At 42.3% G+C, this 25,115-nt stretch overlaps 1 protein-coding gene across 1 annotated transcript in view; it reads right to left on the bottom strand.

The window, feature by feature from the left end:
* The window catches only part of Elp3 (elongator acetyltransferase complex subunit 3), a 55,311-nt gene that overhangs the window by 29,659 nt on the left and 537 nt on the right, over positions 1–25,115 (bottom strand). Inside the window, exons 2-10 of the mRNA XM_013024264.1 lie at positions 24,574–24,673; positions 23,309–23,447; positions 19,791–19,861; positions 19,028–19,091; positions 17,111–17,179; positions 16,401–16,555; positions 4,617–4,778; positions 3,248–3,374; positions 1,131–1,324 (exon numbers count right to left, since the gene is read on the bottom strand). Coding sequence (XP_012879718.1) covers positions 1,131–1,324; positions 3,248–3,374; positions 4,617–4,778; positions 16,401–16,555; positions 17,111–17,179; positions 19,028–19,091; positions 19,791–19,861; positions 23,309–23,447; positions 24,574–24,673 — 1,081 coding nt within the window. The remainder of the gene's footprint in view (positions 1–1,130; positions 1,325–3,247; positions 3,375–4,616; positions 4,779–16,400; positions 16,556–17,110; positions 17,180–19,027; positions 19,092–19,790; positions 19,862–23,308; positions 23,448–24,573; positions 24,674–25,115) is intronic.

Here is a 25,115-nt window from a genome sequence, read left to right as displayed (position 1 = left end):
CGTGATGGTTCATCTTGATTGCCAACTGAACTCAACAGAGAAGTGCCTACAGATCAGTAAAGTTCCAGCAGTCCCGTCTGCGTCCCCCATTCCCACAGTGTAACTGCCTTCTTAGATGACCAGCTTAGCAACTAGTCTACTGAGGACATCAACCTGTGAGTCACCAGTCAGCTGCCGTTATCTTTTCTGCTCCCCTCCATCTCCTAAAGAGATCCTCCACCCCCGTCCACCTGGTCAGCACTGCACAGGAGTGAACGCCTTGCTTCCTGTCTTCAGGTTTCAGCAGCCCCTGTCTGGTCCACGTGAGTCACCCTGCAGCCTCTTAGGCCCCTGCAGTTCCCTTGCCTCACTCACAGGGACATCCAGGTTGCTCCATCTCATCTGTCTTTACACTGAATTATTTCAGAGGAAGGAAAGAAAGAGGAAAGGGAAATTGAAAGGGAAGAGGAAGGATAAAGCAATGATTTTAACAGCTGATTTTATAAGCAATTTGGATCCTAGAGTTAGGCCACTGACTTAAAACTTTCCTTAAGGAGCTGACAATTCTGTTTTCAGTATTCACTTTTTCTGTAATTAGAAACTTACTTTTTGTGTGCAGTGGAGTTCTAGCCACAGTGGCTGATTTTATTTGCCAGTCACTCTTGGTCTTGTATTTGTAACACTGAAGCATAGGTAGATTTTAGCAGGGTGGTAGGAGTGAACCGTTATGACAGAACATGGAAAACAGTTCTGTTCTGACCAGAGGTATGAAGGTAACTCAACTCAATGCTACATGGTATTTCTAGTTAAAAATCAGGTTGCTGGGTATGGTGGTCAAGGCAGGATGAGTTTGAGGCCAGCCTTGGCTACAAAGCAAGACCTTGTCTCAAGAAACCAACGACAAAAAGCAAAACCAAAAACCAGCCAGCCAACAAAAACAAAAGGCACAAAACAATTAAATGAAAAATGTAACAATTCCAAACGTGATCTTATCTTTGTCTCTTAGGAAGAAAAATAGATTATTAAGCATCTCATGTTTAGTACAGAAACCTCAAAACCCTCAACATGAAGTCAGACTATTCCCATTAGAAGCTGTAAACAAATTATAAACTAGGCACCCATTATTCGGGGAATAAAAGACAACACAGTACCTTTGCACTCGGTACACTCGAGTCCAGGGAGGCACAAGGGCGAGAATCCGAGCCACCAGCTCGACCAGGTCACTGGGAGAGTAACTCTTGTATCTTCCTGATTTCCAAAGCTCATACAGCCCAGTGCCACGAATCACCAGGGTAGGGTAGAGTTTCAAACCGTCAGGGCGGAAAGCAGGGTTCTCGAAGAACTCCTAGAAGTTGAGAACAGAAAGCCGCTCCTGTGTTAGTGATTCTATTCACAGCAACCGCAGCCCTGGGCCAGCATCACTCGCACTCCCAGCAGACCCCGGGCAGCCTGTCTTTCTGTGAAAGGGCAGGTATGTGAGAGGATGCAAACTCCCTGTTCCCAGCGTTCACCGGAGCAGAGCACCTGTGTGCGGGACTGCAAGGCCTCCCCACCATGGCATCTGGCTGGCACGCACCACTCCATGGAGTTTCCCACATCTAGCCAACTTTCAGCCCAGAGCTTGTTGTTCTTCAGAGGGGCCTTCCTGACCTTCAAGTACTCCCTGTGCCAATCCATCCTCCTTGAAGAATACATTTGTTTAAAATTTTTTAAAGTTGTGAGGTAACATTCCCCCCATCCCCTGCCAACAACAACCTGAAAAACATTAAAAAAACAAACAAACAAAACCCAAAAACCTTATAGTATTTACTATCTGGATCTTCTCAGAAATGGTTTGCTGATCCCCAGAGGTGACAATTTTGTCCTCAAGCCAACTGGCACCGTTTCTCACTGGAGATACACACTGTCCATTTGTTATCTGGACACTAAGCAATGCATCTAACTCATCTACTTTTGGCATGGTCATTTTTCTGTCCCACGCGGTCCCTGCTGGCTGCCTCATTTCTTTATTTGGGCTGCAGTGAGGAGGCCCAAGGTAGGCATTGTCCTTCGCATGACTTTGATCTGCCTTCATCTGGGTTGCACTTAGGTCCGGAGGTGAAGGTGGACTCACACAGTTCCCTCCAACTCCCGCTGCCCTCGCCAGCAATGCTCTATCTCAAAAAATGCAAAAAATCTTTTGCTACATTATTCTTCCAAAGCTTTCTATTGTTTAACTTGCTTTTCAAAGAAATGTAGTGGCAGAGTTTCCATTCTCATTGATTTGTTAAAAGTGTTAAGTGCTGTATTCTTTGGGCACCGTGTGGTCTTAGAAATAATTGTTTTGTGGCTTTCCCTGTAACATTTCTATTTTAGGGATTCATCAGATCTTTAATAAATATTCTAATAGATATTCTAATAGATATTCTAGCTGGCTGCAAGGAGCCTGTATGCAAGCCATTCTCCATCAAGTCTGAATCCACATTTGAATGTGAGATTTCAGGAAAGTACTTCTGGTTCTGGGAGAAATATGGACTGATAGACTCTTCTTGTAAGAATAAAGATAGCATGAACTGGTTCAGACAATTAAAATATGTTGCCTTCATTTTCTTCCCAAACAATAATAAAATAACAGGAGAGATTTTTGAAGGGAATAAAATTTTTGAAGAGCAAAGAGAACAATAGAGCAGGCAAGGAAGGGACAAGTGATATCAATATATTTTTTGGAAACAGAAAATGGCTGACTACTGGGACATGACTTTGCCAGCAAGGAAAACTGGGAAAAGAAAGACACTGATGGAAGGCCAGCTCAGTCATACCAGAGGTCCAGACAGGCTCCCAGATCAGAAGGCTTTGGAACCAGGCAGGATGGGAGACAGACATGGAAATAAAATATCCCTTCTTTCTGTGTAGGCCGATGGTAAGATCCATTCCCTGGAGAAACTGGAGAGCTTCTGAACTCCAGAATTGTAGGCACACAGGAAAGGCTGACGACAGGGAAGAGCCAGTCTGCCAACTGCGCTCTGCTCTTCACTCGCCAGCAGCCAGTTCCTATACCATACCACCAAGCAGGAAGAAACCCCTGTGTGTGACTCCTTAAAAGATGAAAAATTTTGTCTGGCATTGGGGTTGGGGTGACTCTGTTTATTAGGTTTCTAATACTCTATAATGAGGACACATTGCTTTAGTAATGGAGAGATTCAACAGCAAGCCACAAGAGGAGAGAGTACGTAGTAAGAAGCAGGCAGTGAGTGGGGTTGTACGTTAACTGGCTTAAGGCGGCACTTACTATGAACTGTTCAATGTCTCGTTCGAGTCCCACGTTCGGCAGGTCAGGCATCATATGAGCCACAACTTTGAACCCAGAATCTTTGGCCAGGTGGAATGACTCACATACTGCCTTCACCGTGTGGCCCCTGAGAAAAGGAAATTTACTACTTGTTACACAAACACATGAACAAAGAGGCCACCACGAGGAGTGGGTGGAAGAAGACTACCTGAGACCAGCCATGTGGCTTGGGAAAGCCACATTTCACAATTCACCTCTGAGGAGGCCTGAAGGAAATCGTTTTACTGATTTTTCTCAGAAATCCCTTCATGTACTTGCTACGGTTGTAGAAGTGACAGGTAGACAGAATCAACATAATACCAATATATACATGTATATTGTACACATATATATTCAAGTAATATTAAGATTATTTGGCATGGCATCATCAGTCAAAAAAAGCTTACTATGTAAACACCCACATTAAACGAGATCAACGTGGTCAGCGCCATGCAGAAGCTTCAGCTTCTGACACATCCCTTTTCCTTTAAAACATGAAATATGGGGAGAACGAGAGGAAGGGAGAAACCTGTGACACAGACAGATGTCACTGGGGGCGCAGACTGGAGAAGATGGAAATGGGGTCCTGCGGACAGACCTTCTCAACCTAGCTTTCTAGAGTCATGCTCCTGCGTTAAGCAAGCCTGGCTAGATGTCTGGGGGAACCTGGTGTCGACTTCTCCCCCCACGGCTTCTGATTCACCGCAGTTTTGCTGGCCTTCTCTCAGGCTTTACACCACTGGCCTTGAGTCCTGCCTCCAGCTGCCCACATGAAGAAGCTGTGTGAGGACAGGGAGTGGTATGCACGTGTTCACAGGCAGCTAGAAAAGGGTCCTTAGGAAAAGACTGAAGATGAATGGAGGGCATTGACTGAAGAAAAAGGGTGAATTTGAGCTGAGCACTGATGCTCACACTAATCCTAGTCACTCAGGAGGTAGAGATTGGGAGACAGTAGTCTGAGGCCAGTCTGAGCAGAAAAGTTCACGAAACCCATCTTAACCAATAAAAAAAAAACTGGCTTGGTGGTGTGCACCTTTCATCCCAGTGTCGGGGGAAGCATAAACAGGATTGTGGTCCAGGACAGTGCTTGCAGAAATGAGACTCCAGTTGAAAAATGCCTAAAACGGAAGGGACTTGGGGTATGCCTCAAGACGTAGAGCCAAGCACAAGGCCCTGAGCTCAAATGCCAGTACTGCCAAGGGGGAAAAAATGGGCAGAATCCCAATCCTCTTTTCCTGGGCCTGGATGCAGGAGGAAAGGCTGAGTGTGAATACAGAGAAAGCCAGCAGGAGAGAGCAGGGCTTGTGCAGGGCCCTTGCCAGTGGCTTACCTGTTGGTGTCTCTGGCCACATCTTCATAGACACTCTGCACCCCAATCTCCAGCCTCGTGCAGCCATAGGTGAGCATGTCACTTAGGTGCCGCTTCATGCAATAATCTGGTCTTGTCTCAATAGTAATTCCAATACACTTCGTGAGGCTTCTCTCAGAATACCTGTGGAGCACATCCAAATGTAACCAACCTGCCACCTTCTGGGTCATTCACCTTCTCTAAGTCCTCCCAGACGTGGTTTGGTGTGTGGGCTCTGGAGCCGGGCTGTCTTTGCTATTAACCTCTCTTGCTTCAGTTCCTTTTATCTGGAAATGACAATAATAACAGTACCTACCCTTCACAGGACCGACACAGCTGAACCCGCACATCGTAATGTTATTATCATTATCGTTATTATTCTCATGCAGTAGGCTGCAACCGCAATCGCCTTGAAAACAGTGATTGCAACTGTGAAAACCTATTTTTCAATTCCTAGCAACCATTTTTCATGCAAGTAAAAACCATCTGCTGTATTTATTTTCCACTCTGTATTTTAGAGTCATTTTAAGTAAAAGAAAAAAAGAAGACGGATAGTGATCACAAGAATAATTTAGAGGAAATGCACAGAAATCTTTCCATAGAAGCCTATTAAATGGATCAGTAATTTACAAAATTAGGAAATATTTTTGTCATTCTCTAAAACTGAGTATCAGAGTAGTGAACACCCCCCTCCCCGCTCTGGATTTAGGTACAGGCTGAAGAGTGGCCGGAGGACCACGGATGCCACAGAGCATCCTCTCTGAGGACACATGGGGAACAAGGGCTCCTCATACGTCAGCCCAGGGGCTTGGGACACTCACTCTGGGAGGAGCCACTGCGGTCCCAGCACCGAGTCATCTACTCTGCTGACAGGGAGGACCTCTATCCAGTAACATTCGCCCCATCATCACTTGCAGGTGAAGGCACTTAGTGTGAAGGGAATGCACAGGTTAAGGGTACAGAGCTAACAGAACCAAAGGGAAGTTGCGTCCACCTAACTTTAAAATCCTTGCTATGGGTCACGTGCCACATTGCATGCACAACTCAGCCTGCAACATCAGACTTCCACAGAACATCTTTCATGGCAGAATCCAATCATTGCTTTCGGCACACCCTTCCACAGCTTCCACAGTTCTTCAGGGGAGTGTGAGGGAATCCTTCTGTGCCATTTATTTCCTTTCTTTCTCAAGAAGTTTTTAGCTTTTTTAATTTGCAGGGGCGGCGGGGGGTAGGGGAAGGGAGGGCAGCGGGGAAAGGAGTGTACTGGTACTCAGGCTTAAAACTCAGGGCCTGGGCGCTGTCCCTTAGATTTTTACTCAAGGCTGGTGCTCTACTCCATAAGTAACAGCTCTAGTTCTGGCTTTCTAGTGGCTAACTGAATGTAAGTCTCATGGATTTTGCTGCCTGGGCTGGAGCTTAGCCTCTTGAGTAGCTAGGATTATAGGTATGAAGCACCCAGTTAATGTAGCTTTTTTTAAAAAGCAAAAATCACAGATTTCCCATAATTTTGTAATTACTTGGTTAGACTCATTTCCTCATTTCTATCTGTCAGTATTATAGAGAAGTAAAGATTGCTAAGATAGAATGACTAATTTTAAGGCTTTCATTCTAGACCGTCACATTCTTTTGCCCTGCTTATTCCAGCATTGTGGGGTTTTATACCAGCAGTAATACAATGAACAGTAGTAAGCAACTAGCGTACAGTTATTTAAAGATGAGTAAGATCAAGGGCTCACACTGCATCAAGTCTTGCTTACGAAAGGGTAATAAACCACTGGGCTTGTCTGAGACAAAAAAAAAAATCAAGGTGCCCTGCCTCTAACAGCTGTGACCCAAGGGCACAGATGACAGGAAGTACACAATGACATAGAACAAATGTAACTCACTTGCTTCCAACAGCAATTATATTATGGAATTTAGGAAAACCCTCTTTTAAAATTAAAATAAATATTGACAGATTATGAAGAAAAGCTGGCAAAAGACAAGATAAAAGCTCTAAGTGAGAGTATAAAAAGTAAATGAGGGAAGTGGCACTGTGGCTCAACATTGTAGAGTGCTCGCCTTGAGCAAAAGAGCTCAGGGACAGCGCCCAGGCCCTGAGTTCAAACCTACATGCCCGCCAGGCCCTCCACCCCCCCCCCCCAGGTAAATGAGAACCCAGGACTGAAAAGCTGTACTACAAAGTGCATTAGTATTTCTTAAAAGCAGTGCCTTTGGGTGAGCAAGCTGGCTGTGTGGCAGTAGCTTGCATCACTGGGAAAGAACTAGAGGGCAGGCAATTCCAGCAGAAGGAATCTGTGCAGAAAAAGGGCACATTCCTAGGGTAATCCTCCTATGGAGAGAGCATCCAAGGCCCCACCGAGGGCACACGGAGAAGGCTGTTGCAAGGATGGTAAGGTCTCTTTAAGTCAGAACACACACAAGGCCACAGAGCCAAACATGGTTCTCAAATACAGTATTTTAACCACACTTCAAAAGCTGAGACAAGACGACAAGCCATTACCTTTGCAAGTAGCAGATGAAGGAGGAAAAAATAACAAGTTTTGAGTCAGTATTTTAGATTTCTTTCCAGAATTGTATTTTCACCTGAAAAGCAGTTAAGTAGAACTTATCAAATTTGGAAAACAGAAATGATAATGGGACTATTTTCTTAAACAACAAAGTATAAAATTGTGCTTCTGAAGGGACACTGTATCTTTTAAAGGAGTTTTTGTTAAAGCTTGGTGTGTGCCCTCTACATCACACTAAACCTGCTGCTTCATTTAACAGAGCTGAAAAGCTATCAATAGAATTGTTCTTTAACATGCAAATATATGCATGCAGGGCTTTAATTAATGTGGGCTGACATTTTATGGTCTGTGATAATCCTCACATCATCCTCACCACCATTCAGAAGGATGGCTCTTTCAGTCCTTAGGTCAAATCCCAAGCCTTTCTGAAGTCACAGACTTCACAGGTTCTTGGCCACACAGGAACTGTATATACAAAGCCCAGGCTCTTCTCATTCCACTTCCACTGTTTTTTTTTTTTTTTTTTTTTGTGGTACTAAAAGGTTCATCTTAGGCCTACAATCCACCTATTTAGGGAGATACTAAATTCTATACGTTTTATACACCAACAAGAACAGCATCAACTATTAAAGATGCTAATGTTCTCTGGGAGTATAACTTAAGCCAATAACTTATAGTGCCAGTTTTTCCCCCTTATTTTTATTTTTTATAGGTAGGGTAGGAATCAGAGATAGGGAGAGATATGCCAATTACATGGGAATTTAAAAGCAAACAAAGCCATGCTGCCCAACGATATAATGAGCAAAACAAGCCAGGTGTGTGCATGTCTGTCATCCCAGCTAACTGGAAGGCTGAGTTCAGGAGGAAGGTAGGTCAAGACCAGCCTAAGAAAAAAAGTTCATGGGATTCCGTCTCAGCCATCCGCCAGCTTGTAACAGCAACCTGTCATCATGGGATTCCATCTCAGCAAGCTGTAATACCAACCTGCCATCCCAGGCACAGGTAAAGAATGGAAGAGGATTGTGGATCTGGCCAGCGAAGGAAAAAATGAGACCTTATCTCAAAATAACCATACGCAAAGGACTGTAGGTATGGTAAAGAGCAAGCATGAAGCTCTGAATTCAAACCCCACAATTTAGATAATAACGGAATGAAAAGAATGAAGCTGAAACCTAGCAATAATAATCAAAGTATTTATGCTCTCAGCTCTACAGTTTAAAGGCATGGACTGCAGATTAGAATTAAAAAAAAAAAACACTATTTCCTGCCTACAAAAAAATCATACTTCCTGGCAAGGATACACAAGCTTAGCGTGAAAAGATAGGGAAAAAAAAAAGATCTTGCAAGCAAATGGAACCTGAAAACGAGCAAGAGTAACTATATTCACATCTGACAAAGAAGTTTCAAACCAGAATTACTCAAAAAAGACAAAGAAGTTCACTTTATATTGATAGTGGGAATGATTCTTCAAGATGCCAAACTGTAGACATATATTTATTAAACATTAGTACAAGTTCATAAAACAAACACGACTGAATTTGAAAGCACAGACAGACCTCACGCCAGTAATAAGGAACTGCACTACCCTCCTTCACCACACAGGTTATCTGGACCTCTCTCTCCCAACAGTAACCAGGACACTTCAGAATTAAACAATACTGATGATCAAATGGACTTGACAAGCATCTATAGAGCACTCCACCAACAACCCGTAGTATGTATGTTCTCACAGCGTATGGAATATTCTCAAACAGCATATTTGAGGTAATAAAGCAAGTCTTTATTTAGCACTCAGGGTCCATTGCTAAGCAGGTGCTCTATCACTGAGCCACTCCTCCAGCCCTTTGGCATCAGTTATTTTTGACAAAAGGTCTCATCTCACTTCCTGCCTGCGTATGCACTTGGATCAACAGCCTCATTTTCAGTGTTGCCATTGCATGAATGATAGATGCATACCATCACACCCAGCTTCTTCTGTTGAAATGGGATCTCAAAGATTGCTTTTTGCTTGGGCTGACCTCAAACCTCCCTGATCTCAAGAATCTATGTAGCGAAGAATGTCAAGTGTGAATCACATGCCCAGCAACTGGTTGAGAAAGAGGCCTCATACAGCTGCTCAGGTCATGAAGTTAACTCTTAACAATATCTTGTATTTTATCATACCACAATGGAATAAAACTAGAAATTAACAGAAAGAAAAACTATGAAAATCTAGAGTTGACACAGAAGATGATGCATTATGACCAAATAGGGTTGCCCTAAGAATGCAAGGTTAAACTCTTTAAAAATTCATCAAAATGACTCAGGAGGCTGAGATCTGGGGATCATGGTTCAAAGCCAGCCCAAGCAGGCAAGTCTGTGAGACTCTTATCTCCAATAAATTACCAAAAAAACTAGAAGTGGAGCTATGGCTCAGGTGGTAAAGCACTGGTCTTGAGTAAAACAGCACTCAAGCCTCCAGGACTGGCAAAAATATCATTATATCACAACTAGGGAGAAAAATCATGTGATGCAAAAGAAAAAAGCATCAGACAATAAAACCTCTCATGAGAAAACACACTCAAGTTGTTTGGTGATTCACACTGTGAATTTAGCACTCTGAGGGAGGAAGGGAGGAGATTTTGAGTTTGAGACCTCAAAGAGAGACCCTCTCTGAAAGAACCAAAACAAAATTAAAACCTCTCAATAAATTTCTTAAATATAATGAAGGTATCCACAAACGCCTTACAAACAATGCTGTGCTCAGTGCTGAAATGTTAAGTATTTCAGCTGGAAGAAACAGCCAATCCCATCGTACATGCAACCTCTGTGCTCAAGGCCCTGACCCCTGCAGTGAGGCGAAGGGAGAAAGGCACAGACCCAAAAGGAAAAGCAAACCTCATCCCATCTGTGGATAACCTAACTAGGAGGAAACTCCCAACAGCTACAACAGTAATCCTTGGGATTAAGTATCAGCTTTAAACATTTAACAATCTTACAGTTAATATACAAAACTTAGCTATGTATATACATGCACATATATAACATTAAAATAAAAGATACAAAATATCTGGAAATGAAAATTTAAAAATGAAATTCCATAGTATCAACAAACAAACATTTGAGAAAAAGTTTTATAGAAACCTTATAAAATTTGTTCACTGAAGATTGTTAAGAGAAGTTAATGAAGTCTTAACAAGGAGACAGACTATGTTCATGACTAGGAGACTCAGTAAGTTGTCAACTAATTCCAAAGCATTCTGCTTTTAACACAATTGTAAATGCTGATTCACTATTTAAATTACAATAATTAAACCAGTGTAATGCTAAATGTAAGGACCGAAAAACATAAAACATCAATGGAAGAGAAGGGAGCCTAGCCCAGATTTATATAGTCCTTTGAAATGTGTATATTATATACTATATATTATATATGCAAATACACACGTATATTTTAATTTTTTTCTGGTACCTGGGCTTAAACTCAGGGGGCCAGGTGATTACTCAGCTTTTTCACTTATGGCTAGTACATATCTCCTCCAGTTAGGCTTTTTGCTGGTTAACTGGAGAGGGACTTTTCTGCTCAGGATAGCTTCAAACCACCAGCACCCAGATTTCAGCTAGGCACGAGCTACCAGCGCCCAGCCCAACCTTCTGATTTTTAACAAAGGTGTTATATAATCCAAATGGGAAAGTTTTTTTAAAGAAGTGATGTTGAAACAACTAGCTATCTATGCACGAAAAAATAAATCTAAACTCCCTCATACTACACATAAAATTAATTTGTGATGGATCATAAACTTAAATATGAAAGCTACCACTGTAACCAGAACACAGCAGGAGGAGATCTTTGTGCTTTGGGAACATGTAATCATTTAGTAGCAGCAATACAGAAAGAAAACCACCACACAGGAAAAAATGGCCAAATCAGACCTCATTGATTCTGCTCAAAGGTATCACTAATGAACAGTTCAAGTCACTGACCAGGCTTTCATTAGTGTAAAATACTAATCTGATAAAGGACTGGGCATCCAGAACATAAGCAAATTTTAAAACAGGCAAAACCTATTTTAACAGGCACTATACAAAGGAAATACATTCAAATAGCACAATCATACACTAAGATGCTTAATGTCATTAGTCATCAGGAAAATGCAAATTAAACATACAATAAGATACCATCACAAACCCACCAGAATGGCTAACATTAAAAGGATGACAACACCATTATATTGGTTAAGATGCAGAACCACCAAATGTGAGCAGCTCACAAATGGCGCAACCACTTTTGGAACATGGCTGGCAGCACAAAACAAATGAAGCAACTCTACTTCAGTTACTACCCAGATAGCCACAAAGGAACTTTTACAAGAATGTTCTCTGAAGTTCTACTCACAACAGATATGAAGTGTAAGTAAGCCTCAGTGTCTGTCAACAGAAGAAGGGACAAACTATGGAATTCTATGTACATAGTGGCACACTACTGGACATTAATAAGTTAGCAACTACTGAATGACCCAATAACATTGATGAGTCTCAAAATACTATGGACAGTAAAGGAAGTCTTGCACAAAAGACTAGAGCGAGATGATCCCATTTGTGTGTGGTTTTAGGCCAAACATCCATGGTGGGAAGAATGGGTCTCTCTGGGAGGTGCAAATGAGGATTTCCAGGGAAGCAACTTTCTAGAATGATGGCAATGTTGTGTATCATAAGAGTGTTTCTCTCTAAGAGGTGCAAATGAGGATTTCCAGGGAAGGGTGTAAAGCAACTTTCTACAATGATGGCAATGTTGTATATCATAAGAGTGTTTCTCTCTGGGAGGTGCAAATGAGGATTTCAAGGGAAGAGTGTAAAGCAACTTTCTACAATGATGGCAATGTTGTGTATCATAAGTGTTTTTTTATATACAGGTATTTGTGTCTGTCAAAAAAAAATGAATCAACAGAACTCTTCAGATTTGTGTATTTCACTGTATGTGAGTTTACTTTACTTCAGGAGGAAAAAAAAAATCCAAAACACCAAACAGCAAACACCAGTTAATGTGCATGACAGGTATGTGCGCTGGGGGGGGGGAGGGCGGGGGAGGGTGGAGACTGCACTGAACCATGCAGCTTACTCTGAAATGCACAGAATGAAGACGAACGGCTGGGCAGTGCTAGGACAGAGTGATCAAGCCAGTACTGCAGAATCAGGGGATGGCTATGCGGGTGGCTCACTGGGAAACTATTTGTTTCAACCAAAATGTTGGGAATAAAACCATCTCTTTCAAGATGACTAAGGCTATAGCCTAGGTTGGCCAGCATACGTTAAGAACCCTAGCTATCAAACCTGTAATCCTACCTACTCAGGAGGCTGACATCTGAGGATTCTAGTTCAAAGTCAGTCTGGGCAGAAAAGTCCAAGAGACTCGTAATCTCCAATTAACCAGCAAAAAGCTAGAAATGGAGGTATAGCTCAAGTGGTAGAGCATCTTCTTTACAGATCAAATGATAAGGAACAGTACTCAGGTCCTGAGTCCAAGCACCAGTATTATTACAAACAACAACAACAAAACCAAAAAACCCTGGCTACCATCTATGAAATTAGGGTAGCTCAGGAAGGAAATGGCCAGTATACAATGTGAAGGGTAGGAAAAGATCAGAGCTAAGTCCATAAATGCAAGAGGTTCCTGGCCCGGGGCAGCAAGGCAGGAGGTAGCCTTCAAAGGTTGTTTCCGTCATCACTCAGCAAGTCTACAAAACCGTCTTCAGGGCCTGGTACCTAGCTAGCGTAACCTACCACTCCAACTTTCCCAAGACATGTAAGGATTCAAAGCAACTGATGGAAGGAGCGGAAATGAATTAAGAATTCCACAGGGAGAAAGTGTGACTCACTCACTTCTTGATGGGTAACTACCATTTTAAACTGCATCTTGTGAAGACAGCCGAGGAGCATTAAAGATTGAATGTAAAACTGCTCCTGGGCAGAGCTGATTAAAAAGGAATAAAACTCCTTTAAAAGGGTGTTCTGTGTTATCCAACAACATCTGCATTCTGGTGAATGGGTGACTCAGATCCCACGATGGTCGTTCTGTCTCCAGAGCTAAGATTTCTCGAGGATGATGGTCACCAGCAATTGTTGCTCTCCAGAGACTTCTGAAGAGGCTCAGCGGAGGCGTTAGTAATGACTGATTAAGAGTGGGCCTCATTCAATGAGCCCTCACAGAGCCCATACCTGCTTTGCGTTGAAGGGCTCTCTGCTCTCTTTCCAATTTTCCACCCACAGGGCATGTCTACTTCTTGCTACTAACTTGCCACAAAAAGCAACCAGGCTCACCTTGTTGGGACTTTTCTTTACCCTGATCTTTTAAATAAACAAACCTTTCATCAACTGAAGAGGAAGGAAAACAAAGCAGGGGCATCTGAGCCAGTGGGAAAGCATGACTTTCACCTGAACAAAGATTCCTAACCTTAAATTTGGAGACATATCTGCCACCAAGTAATTTTTAGCTTAAAATTTCTAGCCTGAAATCAGTCTTTGAATAAAACTCTACTAAGAAAAGGTCTGGCATCTAAGTAGTGAAAACAACTAGTATCCATTTGTAGTAAGATAAACCTGAAGGGTAAAGGGGAAACGCTGGGACAAACTCCTCAATGAACCCCCTCCATGCAAGGTCAAGCCACAAAACGTGAAGAGAACAAATTACTGGATCGTTCCTTGTCTCACAATAATCTAACATCTGAAAATAATTTTCTGTCACCAACGCAAATCCCAACTCCTATTTCAAATATTATGGCTCCCCTAGTAACAAATAACAATTCTACTAGAGGGAGTCTGTAGTAAAAAGTCTTCCATAAAACAAGAACACACAAGCTGGCTTTTCCATATTGTCTCATAAAAGGGACTAAAACCGAGTAAGATACGGGAGTGGGCAGCAGACCCGTGTGGTATTACAGACCGTTTTATGGCACCCAAATTGTACTCTTATTACTTCCTAGGAGCCATTCATGAGATCTGTGGCAATGAAAACTCCAGTCATATATAAATTTTTATCTGAAAGAAAGTGTGTGTTGCCCTCTTGAGGCAAATTCAAGAATAGAAACAAAACAAGGCTGCTTTTGCCTAGCTCATTACTGGAAGAGGCTTCGAAGGGCTTTGGGGGTGGGGACTCACGTCATGATCTGAAGCTACAGCGTTAAAACTCCAAACCCCATTTTCACTCTGAGAGACAACTTTTTAAAAACATCACTAGGCATGAAGATGGTTCTGCACAAATACAATTCTCATTCTAAGACTGAAGCAAAATTGTTTAGAGTTTCAACTGATCCAACTGTCAGGGTAGCTGCACCCTAGAAATTCATCAGACAGGCCTCAGACCGCTGGCTCACGGAAACCCCAGGCATTCACGAAGTCGGCCCATGTTCACGATATTTATAGCTCAATTCCATTCAATCTGCAAACTGGTGGCTAAGTACATAAACGCGGGAGGAAAGACTCTGGAGACTCAGAGCTGAATGAATCTTCTGAGTTATTGTTGCTATACCAATGTCACAGGGCTTTCAATTAATTAAGTTCATTTCCTCCAGATGCATTTTATCTAAGCAATGGTTTGATTTTTCAGGAAGCGGAGTAAGTTAGATTACATTATTATTCCTCTAAAGTTTGAAGACTTTAGCATTTTACTAACATGACTCATATAATGATCAAGGTTTTGAATGAGCGATAAAAAGAGACACCCTCCTACCCTACCACAAAAGCCCCGGTGAAAACAGATCCCACTGCCCAAAGTCTGGGTTTGAGGCCAGAATTTACCTGTCATATTCCCTAGCCAATCTAAGGTCACTGCTCTCCCCCACAGCTAAGTCCTTTACAAAGGCCCCTTGGATTACCCTGGACACTAATTTTTGAAAGCAACGGAGGAAGAAGGAATACTGCACAAATATGCCCCCATCTCTAGTCCATTAGTCAGACAGCAGCCAGAAGACAAGACTGTTAGTGAGGTCATGGAGCTCACCAGCTTAACATTATTCTTCTACCAACGACTGCACTGCAGTGTGTAACGTGGCCCTTCGTCCTTGCTCCCTGGGATCTAAGCTTTTCTGTCCAGGTCCTCCTGTTATCTTCATAGAGGTCTCACTGACTCTTGTTTATGTTCCAGGTCCTCCCATTCAGAGGACTGACTACTTCTGTTACTGTATGCCACATGAAAAATACCAAAGGCTGCTTCTGTCTCGTTCACCAGTCTTCCAGCATCTGCACCACTGCACAGTGCATGCTGACAGTGCAGGCACCGATTGATAAGACACAAAACATAGGTTACTGCCTTTCAGCAGTTACTGACACTGCTGAAAGCACTATTTTAAGACTTTCACTTCTTAAATCATTGAACTTTATATGAAACTCTAGCATTCTCGTGAGAAAATATGATATGGAAGGCATCCAAAAATTCATCATTCTCTTCTGTCAGTTAGAATTCATAATAAATGAATTAATTCTGGTATGGTTTCAGTGTTTGCCTCTTCTTAACCCCATGCTGAAATTAAATCACCAGTGTAGCAGTATTGGGGTGGTGTTGGGGGGAGTGGGGGCTTTGGCAAGTAATTAGGCCTTGAGGTCTGGGTGGGATGATGCTGTTATCACAGGAAAGTCAAGGAGTCCTGCCTCACTTGTCCACTTGGGTTCTGCCAAGGAGATGCATTAAGAAGGTCCTCACCAGATGCTGGCACCTTGAGACTGATGTGCCAGACTCTGGTGTGGCAGGACAAGATGTTTCTACTCTTTACAAATTGCCCAGAGTCACACATTCTGTAACAGAAGCACAAAACAGACTAAGACAGTGTTTACTAATTTGTAAACACAAATTAGTTAATAGTTATTAAGTATCCATTACTAATAAATTAAGTTTTAAACACTAGTCACTGGCCTTGCTGATTTTAGAGATAAATGTTTTGAATAAAGAGTGCCCAGTCTTTCCTTGGAAGGGCTGACAATTCAGCTAACCCAATCAAAACAAGTCCTAGTGTGGATAGCTCACGTCAACCTTCTCTGGTTGAGAATACAAACACATCAACAGACCATATGCACTTGCTTTAAAGGATTATTCCAATGAAGACAATGCCTTCCACAGTCAGGAGAGAGCATGAGAAGTAAGAATGCACATAGTGTACACAGGAGTCCTCCATCAGGAGAGAGCATGAAAAGTAAGAATGCACACGGTGCACACAGGAGTTCACAGGCTGCCACCAGGGGAGAATGTGACAGTCACCTCAAGTGTGATAAAAAGAGACTTTCTTACTTGACTGCCTCGTAAATGTTGTTAGAAGTATGTCCTGATAAAGCATCGTGTAAACTCCGGATAAAATAATCTCTGTATTCTTCTGGAAGAGCCATAAATGTTCCACCCATCACAATAAACTCCACTTTGTCCACGCTGTGACCAAGCTGTTTTAACTGAAAGAAACACAAACTCATTAACATCAGAAAGTACTCTTCGAGAGTACTGTAATGTTTCCAATGTTATTCTGCAATGTTTTACTGGTCAAGTTTAAAAATGAGAAACAATTTAACATATTGAACTAATAAAAAAAATAGCCATAAGTATGAAAGAAGAAAATTAGTGTTTCAATAAGAAGGGAGAGTGAGAAGTAGGCTGGATGTTGTGGTGCACAACTGTAATCCCAGCACATGGAAAGCCAACTTCAGAGAAGCAAGAATTCAAGGCAATTGCTTCTTGTCAAACAACTTCCTTATGCTTTCGAAAATGAGTTTTTTGGAGAATATAAAACCCTTAAAGAGAACAGAATGTAGTACAATTTCTAACAAGTAGAGGTTTTGCCCATGCCAGGTATTGCAAAATAGTCTCTTTTCTTCGCATAAATATGAAAAGACTACAAAGGCGTGACTGGAGGGATGGCTCAGAGGTAAGAGCAAGGCCCTGAGCTTAAAACCCAGTACAGCAAATAGGTAAAATTGAAAATAAAAATGAAAAAGCTTTTCAAAATGTACCTGTTCTATCCGGTGTCTTGTCTGTAGATAAGGGTCATATCTAGCACGAATAGCTCGCATGGAGGTTGGCTAAGAGAAAAAGAGTAAAAAACCTCTTACACTCACATCAAATGAAAAAAAGTACAGAGAAATGGAGGGACAGACGCTGAACAAAGGCAGCAGTGGTGCTCACTGGACACGATATAGATAATGAACTATATCTGACTTGTGGGTGGGGGAGGAAGGGAAAAACTGGGAGAGCGCGCAAGGGAAGCAGTGACATTGTCCAAAAGAAACGTACTCCCCACCTGACTTATATAGCTGTCACCCCTCGGTACATCATCTTTTTAGTAACAATAAACAATTTAAACAAAACAACAGAAAAGTAACTGTGAATGGCTACGTTAGCATTAATATTCTGTTTGAAAACTGAAAACCTGCCTTGGTCACATCTTCCTTTCAGGGTTCAAAATGACGTCCTGAGTGTGCCCCATTACCTAAGCAGCTGGGTGTGTCCTGGAAGCACACGGCTGTATGTGCAAATGCTCACTGCATCCTTCAGTCATCGAGGTGTTTTATCCACACAGATGTGCACACAAACTCAAGAGTTAGCGGCCAGATGACCTTTAAATAAGGTTCTTAACCACACATGGCTTGTAATGACAAATAGCCTTGATGCTACTGCCCCTCTTGGGCTGCAGTACAGATAGACAGACAGACACACACACACACACACACTCTCTCTCTCTCTCTCTCTAAACAATGGATTAGCATAAAAGTTTCTCTGAGAAATGTTGTTGAAGGAAAAGCAGAAGGTACAGAACACTTTGCCTATACTGACTTGGAGAGTGAAACAAATATGCATGTGTTCAAGTCCGTAAGACAGGTCTGGAGGATGCAGAGCAAACAGCAGCCCTGTCTGACTTCTGTGGAGAGGAACAGAAAAAGGTGGCTGGGCATCGGAGGAACTGTTTCACCAAATAATCAGGATGTATTTTGAAAACTGAACTATGAAAAATGACAGGGGGTCGGGATGAAACCATATATGAGGAAAAACAGTCATCTGCTGGCGTGCATCTGATGTCACCAGAAAAGCGGGCCTCCTTCCATGGCTGCTCAGGGGTCTGTTTGCATTCTTGGGTCTACTCTAGTCCTTTCTCTACATGGCCATCAGAATGGCCTTTTAAAAGGCCTTTAAAAATCCGTTGTATGATTTCCCTGCTTGAAGCCATAAAGGTTCTCCTGACACCTGTAGTAAATAAAGACTCCCTACCGTCATCCACTGTTCTCTAGGCTGCATCTCCTTGCTCCCCCCTTCTCCACCGCCCCCCCATCTTTCCCACTGTGGCTCTTCTAGCTGTCCTTTCTGCTAGGAATCAGCCTTCCTGACACACTTGTCCACAAGGACGCAGCTCCACTGCCACCTCCCCTAGGGAATCCTGGCCATCACCGTCTCTCAGTAGCCCCAGCTATTATCACCCTACTCATGCTCACTTCCCTGCCTAGCAACTGTTACTCAGGGATGTTTTCTTGTTTGTTCCTTCATGCCTAACTTCTACTGTCAGACATCCATTTTACAAGAGCAGGGCTTCAGCACACATGGGGGGGCGGGGAGGGGCAGCGAAAGCTGCTGCTCACTAACAGTGAATCTCTGCGGCAGCTGTGCAGCCCCGCAGAACTCTGTTTCCTCAACTATCCAACTAGGACCATCCATGCATCAACCACATTAAGGTTTTGGGTTGTGCAGCAAGTAGGAGGGTAGTGGAGATAGGATAATATTAAGCACTTACATCAGTATTTCTCCAGCAGATAGAACATACATGCTACTAGAAGACACAGAGCTTTTCCAATCAAGAAGAAGGGTAAAAGCTAGTATTTGTAAAACTGCACAATGGAAACCTATGACGAAAAACTTCAGGACAGCTCAGAGGACTTTACCTCATATCCAGTGTAAGACTGGGTTGAATATTCAAAATCAGAATCAGGTCCACCAGGGCAATAGCTGCCAACACAAGGAACAAACAGAGATCAGACACACCTTCTCCACAAAACCCTGACGGCAAGCAAGCTCCATTTTCAAATCCCAGTGGAACAGTCTAATGTTATAGATAATGTATTCGCTACCAGCTGGTAAACAAGTATTCAAAGGAAAACTATTGCAGTCATTTTCAATATGCTGTACTTACTGTGATTTAGAGGTTTGTGCTTTTAGGGCAAGTAACAGGAATCAGGGTTTCCTGCTGATACTGACTCAGGGCATTCCTGGTAACCAGAGTCAAGCAATTCTCCCTTCTATGTAATTTTCCCACCTAGAGTTAAGCATTTCCTTCTGCTAATCCCAAGTATCTCAGTTTGCTATTTGTAAGAAATATTTTTTATTTTGATACTTTTCTGATCAAAATTTACTTGAAATCTTTGGCACTGGAATTTAGGAAGTTCTTATTTCCATGTTTCATTTATTCCATTAACAGGATGACTATACATATCTATATCTACGCATTTAAAAAAATACTGCAATAAATTAAAATCTTTGTATGTTTCATTTTAAAAGAACTGTAAAATCTTATCAATGGTTACCTGTTTCTAAGAACTATAAATCTACTTAAAGTTTTAAATATTACCAGCATGTAAGGGATGAGGTATTAGGGAGTTTACTAGTTTAATTAAAATACACACAACATATCAAAATCATCATACGTACACACATATATTTCCTGTAAAACTGATATGTGGACACCTGTGTGGTTTGCACATCACAGCTACAACAGCAATCTGTAAAAAAAAATTAATTTTAAAAAGTAACCAGTGCAGCACAAATGGACTCCAAAGGTGTTGGTAATGCTATACTTCCTAAGATGGATACAAGGATGATCTCTTTTTAATAGCAATCATCTTTAAAATGTACATGAATTATTATTTATAAATTATGTGCAAAATAAGGAATTAAATTTTAAAACCACAATGATTTTTATTTTCTCCCCAAGAAAAAGATTATGTAATTTCACAAAATTATATCCAAACCTAACCTCATAACAGATTCCTCATGGACACATTAAATCTCAACATTTACAGCAGGAATACAAAGCTAGGGATACATGGATCCAGAGTCCCTGTAAAAAGATCTCAAGGGTCCAGCAGAGCCAAGGCGGAGGAGCATAGTAGCTTGAGAAAGGAGCCAGTGGCAGATACAAGACCAGCTACCTCTGACACAGGCAGTCAGATGAGCAAAATTAAAGTGAATGCAAGTGGGTTTCTTACAGGCAGAGGGAGGTATGAATGCAGGGAGGGAGAAATTCAAAATGAAGTCTATGGCTGGATGAAAGTAAAGGTATTTTTACAAATATTAAGCTTGGCATACCCATCAACACAGCTATAAGTATGTCCTGCCCAAGTATGCACAAATATATATGCAGATTCTCCGTCCTACTTCTGTGACATTCATTCCTGGCAAAAATGTACAACCTGAATCTAATTATGAGGAAACATTTGATTAATCCACATTGAGGGACATGCTAGAAAATAGCGTGAAATCTTCAAAGGTGTTAAGTATTGAAGTCAAGGAAAGACAGAAGATGAAGAGATATGACAGCTAAATGCAACAGTGATCCTGCTGCTCCTTCAAGCTGGACCTCCTGCACTGCTGGAGTAATGTTCCACACACACGTACATGGGTAAAACAGCACTGGTACATCTATACAATGGAATATTTCCAGGAATGAAAAGGAATGAAAGGATGTAGAGGAACTTTAAAAGTTCATATTGCTAAGTGAAAGAAGTCTATCTATAATGTCAATCTAAAAAACCATAGATCCTGTATGATTCTAAGTATATGACATTCTGAGAAAGCCAAAAAATACAGAGACAGGAGTAGATATTTGTTAGAGAAGTTAGATTTAGACACTGGGAAGGATGGATAAGTTATTTTAAGCAGTGAAACTAGTTTGTATGGTACCATAATGAAAGATAAATGACACTATGCATTTGGTAAAACCCATAAATGAACAACAAAGAATTAACACTGATGCAAATTATAGCCTTTAGTTAGTAATAACAGGGCGATATGGTTCAGTCGCTGTAGCAAATGTATTGAACCAAAATGAGATACTAAAACCAGATAAACTGAGGGTAGGAGAAGAGGAAGCATGTCGGGATTATGCACTTTTGGCTCACTATTCTGTAAACGTGAAGCTGCTCTATGAAGAATCCACAATGCACCATGAGAGGGAGGCAAGAATAAACCACGGTGGTGAGAAGGGCCACACACGGGGAGTAACGTGTGGTTCTGTGATTTCTGCTACTACTGAAGATGGATTTGGTACAAGCCAGACAATGTAGATCACTTAGGAAATGAATGAAAATAATCTAAAAAAGAAATAATACAAGCCAAAATATTCCTTCCAGCACATTTCACACACCATTGCGAGGATGGTAGTGGTAATAGACAGAAAAGGTGAAGGAGCAAGCTGGGCTGTGACACTGGAGGTTGGAAGGCAGTCCACCTGGCAGTCTGGCATGAGTCTGAACCACAGAGGCAGGTTGGAGTTGGGGTCAGCAGATGGCTGCATTTAAATCATCTCATAATGACATCACGAGGAAAGCACTTACGATGCTTATGACAGTAGGCCAGGATCATAGGAAAGTGTAGTCCTCAAAGGACAGGAATGACCAGACAGATGGAAACTCAACTTGGAGAGGGTAGCAGCAGAAAGCTAGGTGTGTGGGTCATGCTGAAAGGTTGTGCAAACTCTCTTCCACAGTGGTAATCCTGAACTTGGTGCTAAAACCTGGGAGTTTAAGACTTGGCTAACCAACTAACTCACTTGGACCTTTAAGACCTGAATATAGGGCATATTACTCAAGTATGTGGGAGTAAAAGTTAATGAGTTCTCTTTGGGGAGTGTGATGCCAAACTATTCTTAATAAACCAAACCAAAATGCTTAAGCACAAAGAATAGGGCACTAGGCTTCACAGTCCACTGTATGTAGAAACTGTGGGGTTTACTTATCTAAAAATGTCTTAGAATCCAGAAGACAGGAACAACAGAAGCTGCCTCAAGTACAACAATGTCTTCATCCAAACCAGACTAAATGTGTTAGATCATATCAGGTACACAGAAGTCAGTTCTGGGGATTACATTTCACGAGGGTGTTAATCCTGCTGATTTACCCACATTCAGCCTTTTTCTCCTATAGACTCCAATAAAGATCCTTAATGCTTTACCTGGAGAATGGACCAAAGATTTCCAAACTGTTCTTTTTGTTGTCCAATGATACTATATACTGGATCTAGGCAAATGTTTTGGAAATCTACCATGTTCATATCACTCAGAAACCTTGTATGGTTTCCTACTACGTTTTTCTTTGCCAGAAATTTAAGACTTTTTACAAGCTGATCCCAAACTAATGCCCCATTGTTTTTCATATGGACTCTCCAGAGGCTGAGGCAAGAACACGAATTCCAGGCCAAATGGACCCTGGATCCTGTGAGTAAGGTGTTCTTGCCCACATGCACCACAGACTTTGTGTCACTACTACCTCTGTACCTCAGGCCCCTGCCCTTACTCCCATCTTTTGAGCCTACTCTTGTCCCCTGAGCATCCTTTACAGGCAAAGCAAGCACTGTGTTTTCTCTTGTTCCTGGATGCTCACTGTTCTGTAAAATGCCACACAACTTCTTTGAATCATTAATTACCCCTTTCTTTGGTGCCAGTCATGGGACTTGAACTCAGGGCCTGGGAGCTGTCCCTGAGCTTTTTTGCTCAGGATTGCACTTTATCACTTAAGCTATAGCACCACTTGTGGGTTTTTTTGTTGGTGGTGGTGGTGGTTTTTTTGGTGATTGATTGGAGTTAAGAGTCTCATGGACTTTCCTGCCCAGGCTAACTTCAATCCTTAGATCTCGGCCTTATGAGTAGCTAGGATTCGTTAATTACCTTTTGAAGTACTTTTTATAAATATCAACTATTTAAAAATCTATCGGCTCATGAAGGCCAGTAACATTTATCAGATTGTGATCATCACCAAGCCCCAATCTTTATTTCTAGACATCACCACATTATCTATCTACTTTAAATACAACCAGTTGGTCTCCTCTCTCTGCCTCTTAGCCCTCTACACACATCTCCACTCCAGCACAGAACACAGTGGACGGACTTTTGGAGTCTGCCTCCCCCTTGCACCTCACTACCGGTAGCAATATTTCAATAACTGAATACTCACTCCACTGGCAGTCCTGATGGGTTTGGCCTTTAACTTGGGAACCAAGACTTTCCGATACTGAGGGGGGACTGCGGCAATGATATCCACCAGGCGGGGCTGCGCTGACAGGCCATATTTGGCTGCTGTCTTGGTTTTCACCCTGAAAGTAAAGCATCCAGCATTAGCAAGACCATATTTCAAGCACCAGCTTCTAACACAGCATCTATCACTCCTGTCTCTCCTCTAGGGACAAAAGTGGATTTAAGATCTCTGAATACTGAGGAAATAGAATAAGTAGATTTGTTAGTGACTGGCTCTTTACCTCAAGTACCAGAAACAAATGCCAAAGGTCTATGCAAGGGCCCAGGACTAGGACACAAGGTAGGTTACTTCAATATGATGCTGCGGTCTCTGTCCAAAGGATGACTCTGACTCTACTTTTTTTTTTTTTTTTGCTGCACCACTGACACTGGGATACTGTCTAGTGCTCTTCAGAATGTTTAGGATACCCTTGGCCTTTATCTGGCTAGCATTCTTTGTCCTGTTCTATTGAACAGTTAAAAATGTCTTTAGATCTTTCTCCTGAGGAGAAAACTCACCTTGGTCAAAAATCACTTTCTTAGCAAAAATACTATTCATATACACTCACACAAATAAAAACAAAAGAACAGCAAACATACATTTTAAAAAGCAACTTCTTCATCTGACCCTTCCTGATTATAAGTCTATTCTTAACCCTCAGAAGTAACTTTCATTCTGGTTGCAAGTGTCTTGCTATGTAGCCAAGACTGGCCTGAACTAAGGAGCCTGTGTCAGTTATATATGTGCATGTTATAGGTGCGTGCAACAGATGCCTAGCTAATTCCTTTGGTTTTTCCAATTTCATCAGCTTTTCTTTGTGTCTGCTAGCCAAACTGTAACCGTCATTCTGTCTTAAAATTAATCTAGAAATACCTGTGGGCTGCTTGTATCATTCTCAACACATGTTAACTGGGTACTTAGCATACACCTAAGTCCTTGTCTGCCAGCGCCTCATGTCCTGTATTATGATGAAACACATCCACATACCACACCAACCAATAATGAAGATTTCTAAAATACAGCAAAGACTAATGTGTGTGGGAAAAGAGGGTGGGGATAACATAGACAACAGGACCAGAGGAAGAGAAGACTCAGAAGGCAGGACGGGCTCTGAAAACATCGGGAGCCAGAAGACTCTGTGCTGCAGTGCTGGTTAGTAGGAGCCGCCTAAGAGCAAGGCTGTGTTCCTCTACAGACCCACTTACTTATTCAGGTCAATGTCTTTCCCCTGTTCATGGGCTTCAATCAGTTGTTTAATAACATCTCCGATGGTCAGCATCATCAGCTCAGCAGGGCTGAGGTCGCCTACAAAGATTAGTCGGCAACAGTCAAAGTCACATTATTCAGTAAGGCTTTACATTTTTTACTTCAGTTAAATCCTCCCCAACACAGTCTCTGTTATTCACAACCCGACCGTATCTTCCGTGTCTTTCACTTGGCTTTATGGATGTGTGAGAAACAGTCCCTGTAAAAGCAGAAGCTCAGCCGGGCGCCGGCGGCTCGCGCCGGTCCTCCTAGCTACTCAAGGAGGCTGAAATCTGAGGATCGCGGTTCAAAGCCAGCCCGGGCAGGGAGGTCCGTGCGACCCTCCTCTCCCGTGAAACCTTCAAACGCTGGAAGCTTCTGGGTGAATATTGAAAACTGGGCTCCCTGAGGGTGAGACACGCGCGGCCGAGCTGCTCCGGGCCAGCCCGGGGGGGTACGAACCGGGGCGGACCGGGTCCGCTCAGCCCGCCGCAGGCGCTCG

The sequence above is a fragment of the Dipodomys ordii genome, unplaced genomic scaffold, assembly GCF_000151885.1.
Source record: "Dipodomys ordii isolate 6190 unplaced genomic scaffold, Dord_2.0 Scaffold74, whole genome shotgun sequence".
Lineage (NCBI taxonomy): Eukaryota > Metazoa > Chordata > Mammalia > Rodentia > Heteromyidae > Dipodomys > Dipodomys ordii.
The sequence above is the reverse complement of the archived record's forward strand: the minus strand, read 5'-3'. Positions and strand labels throughout refer to the sequence as shown.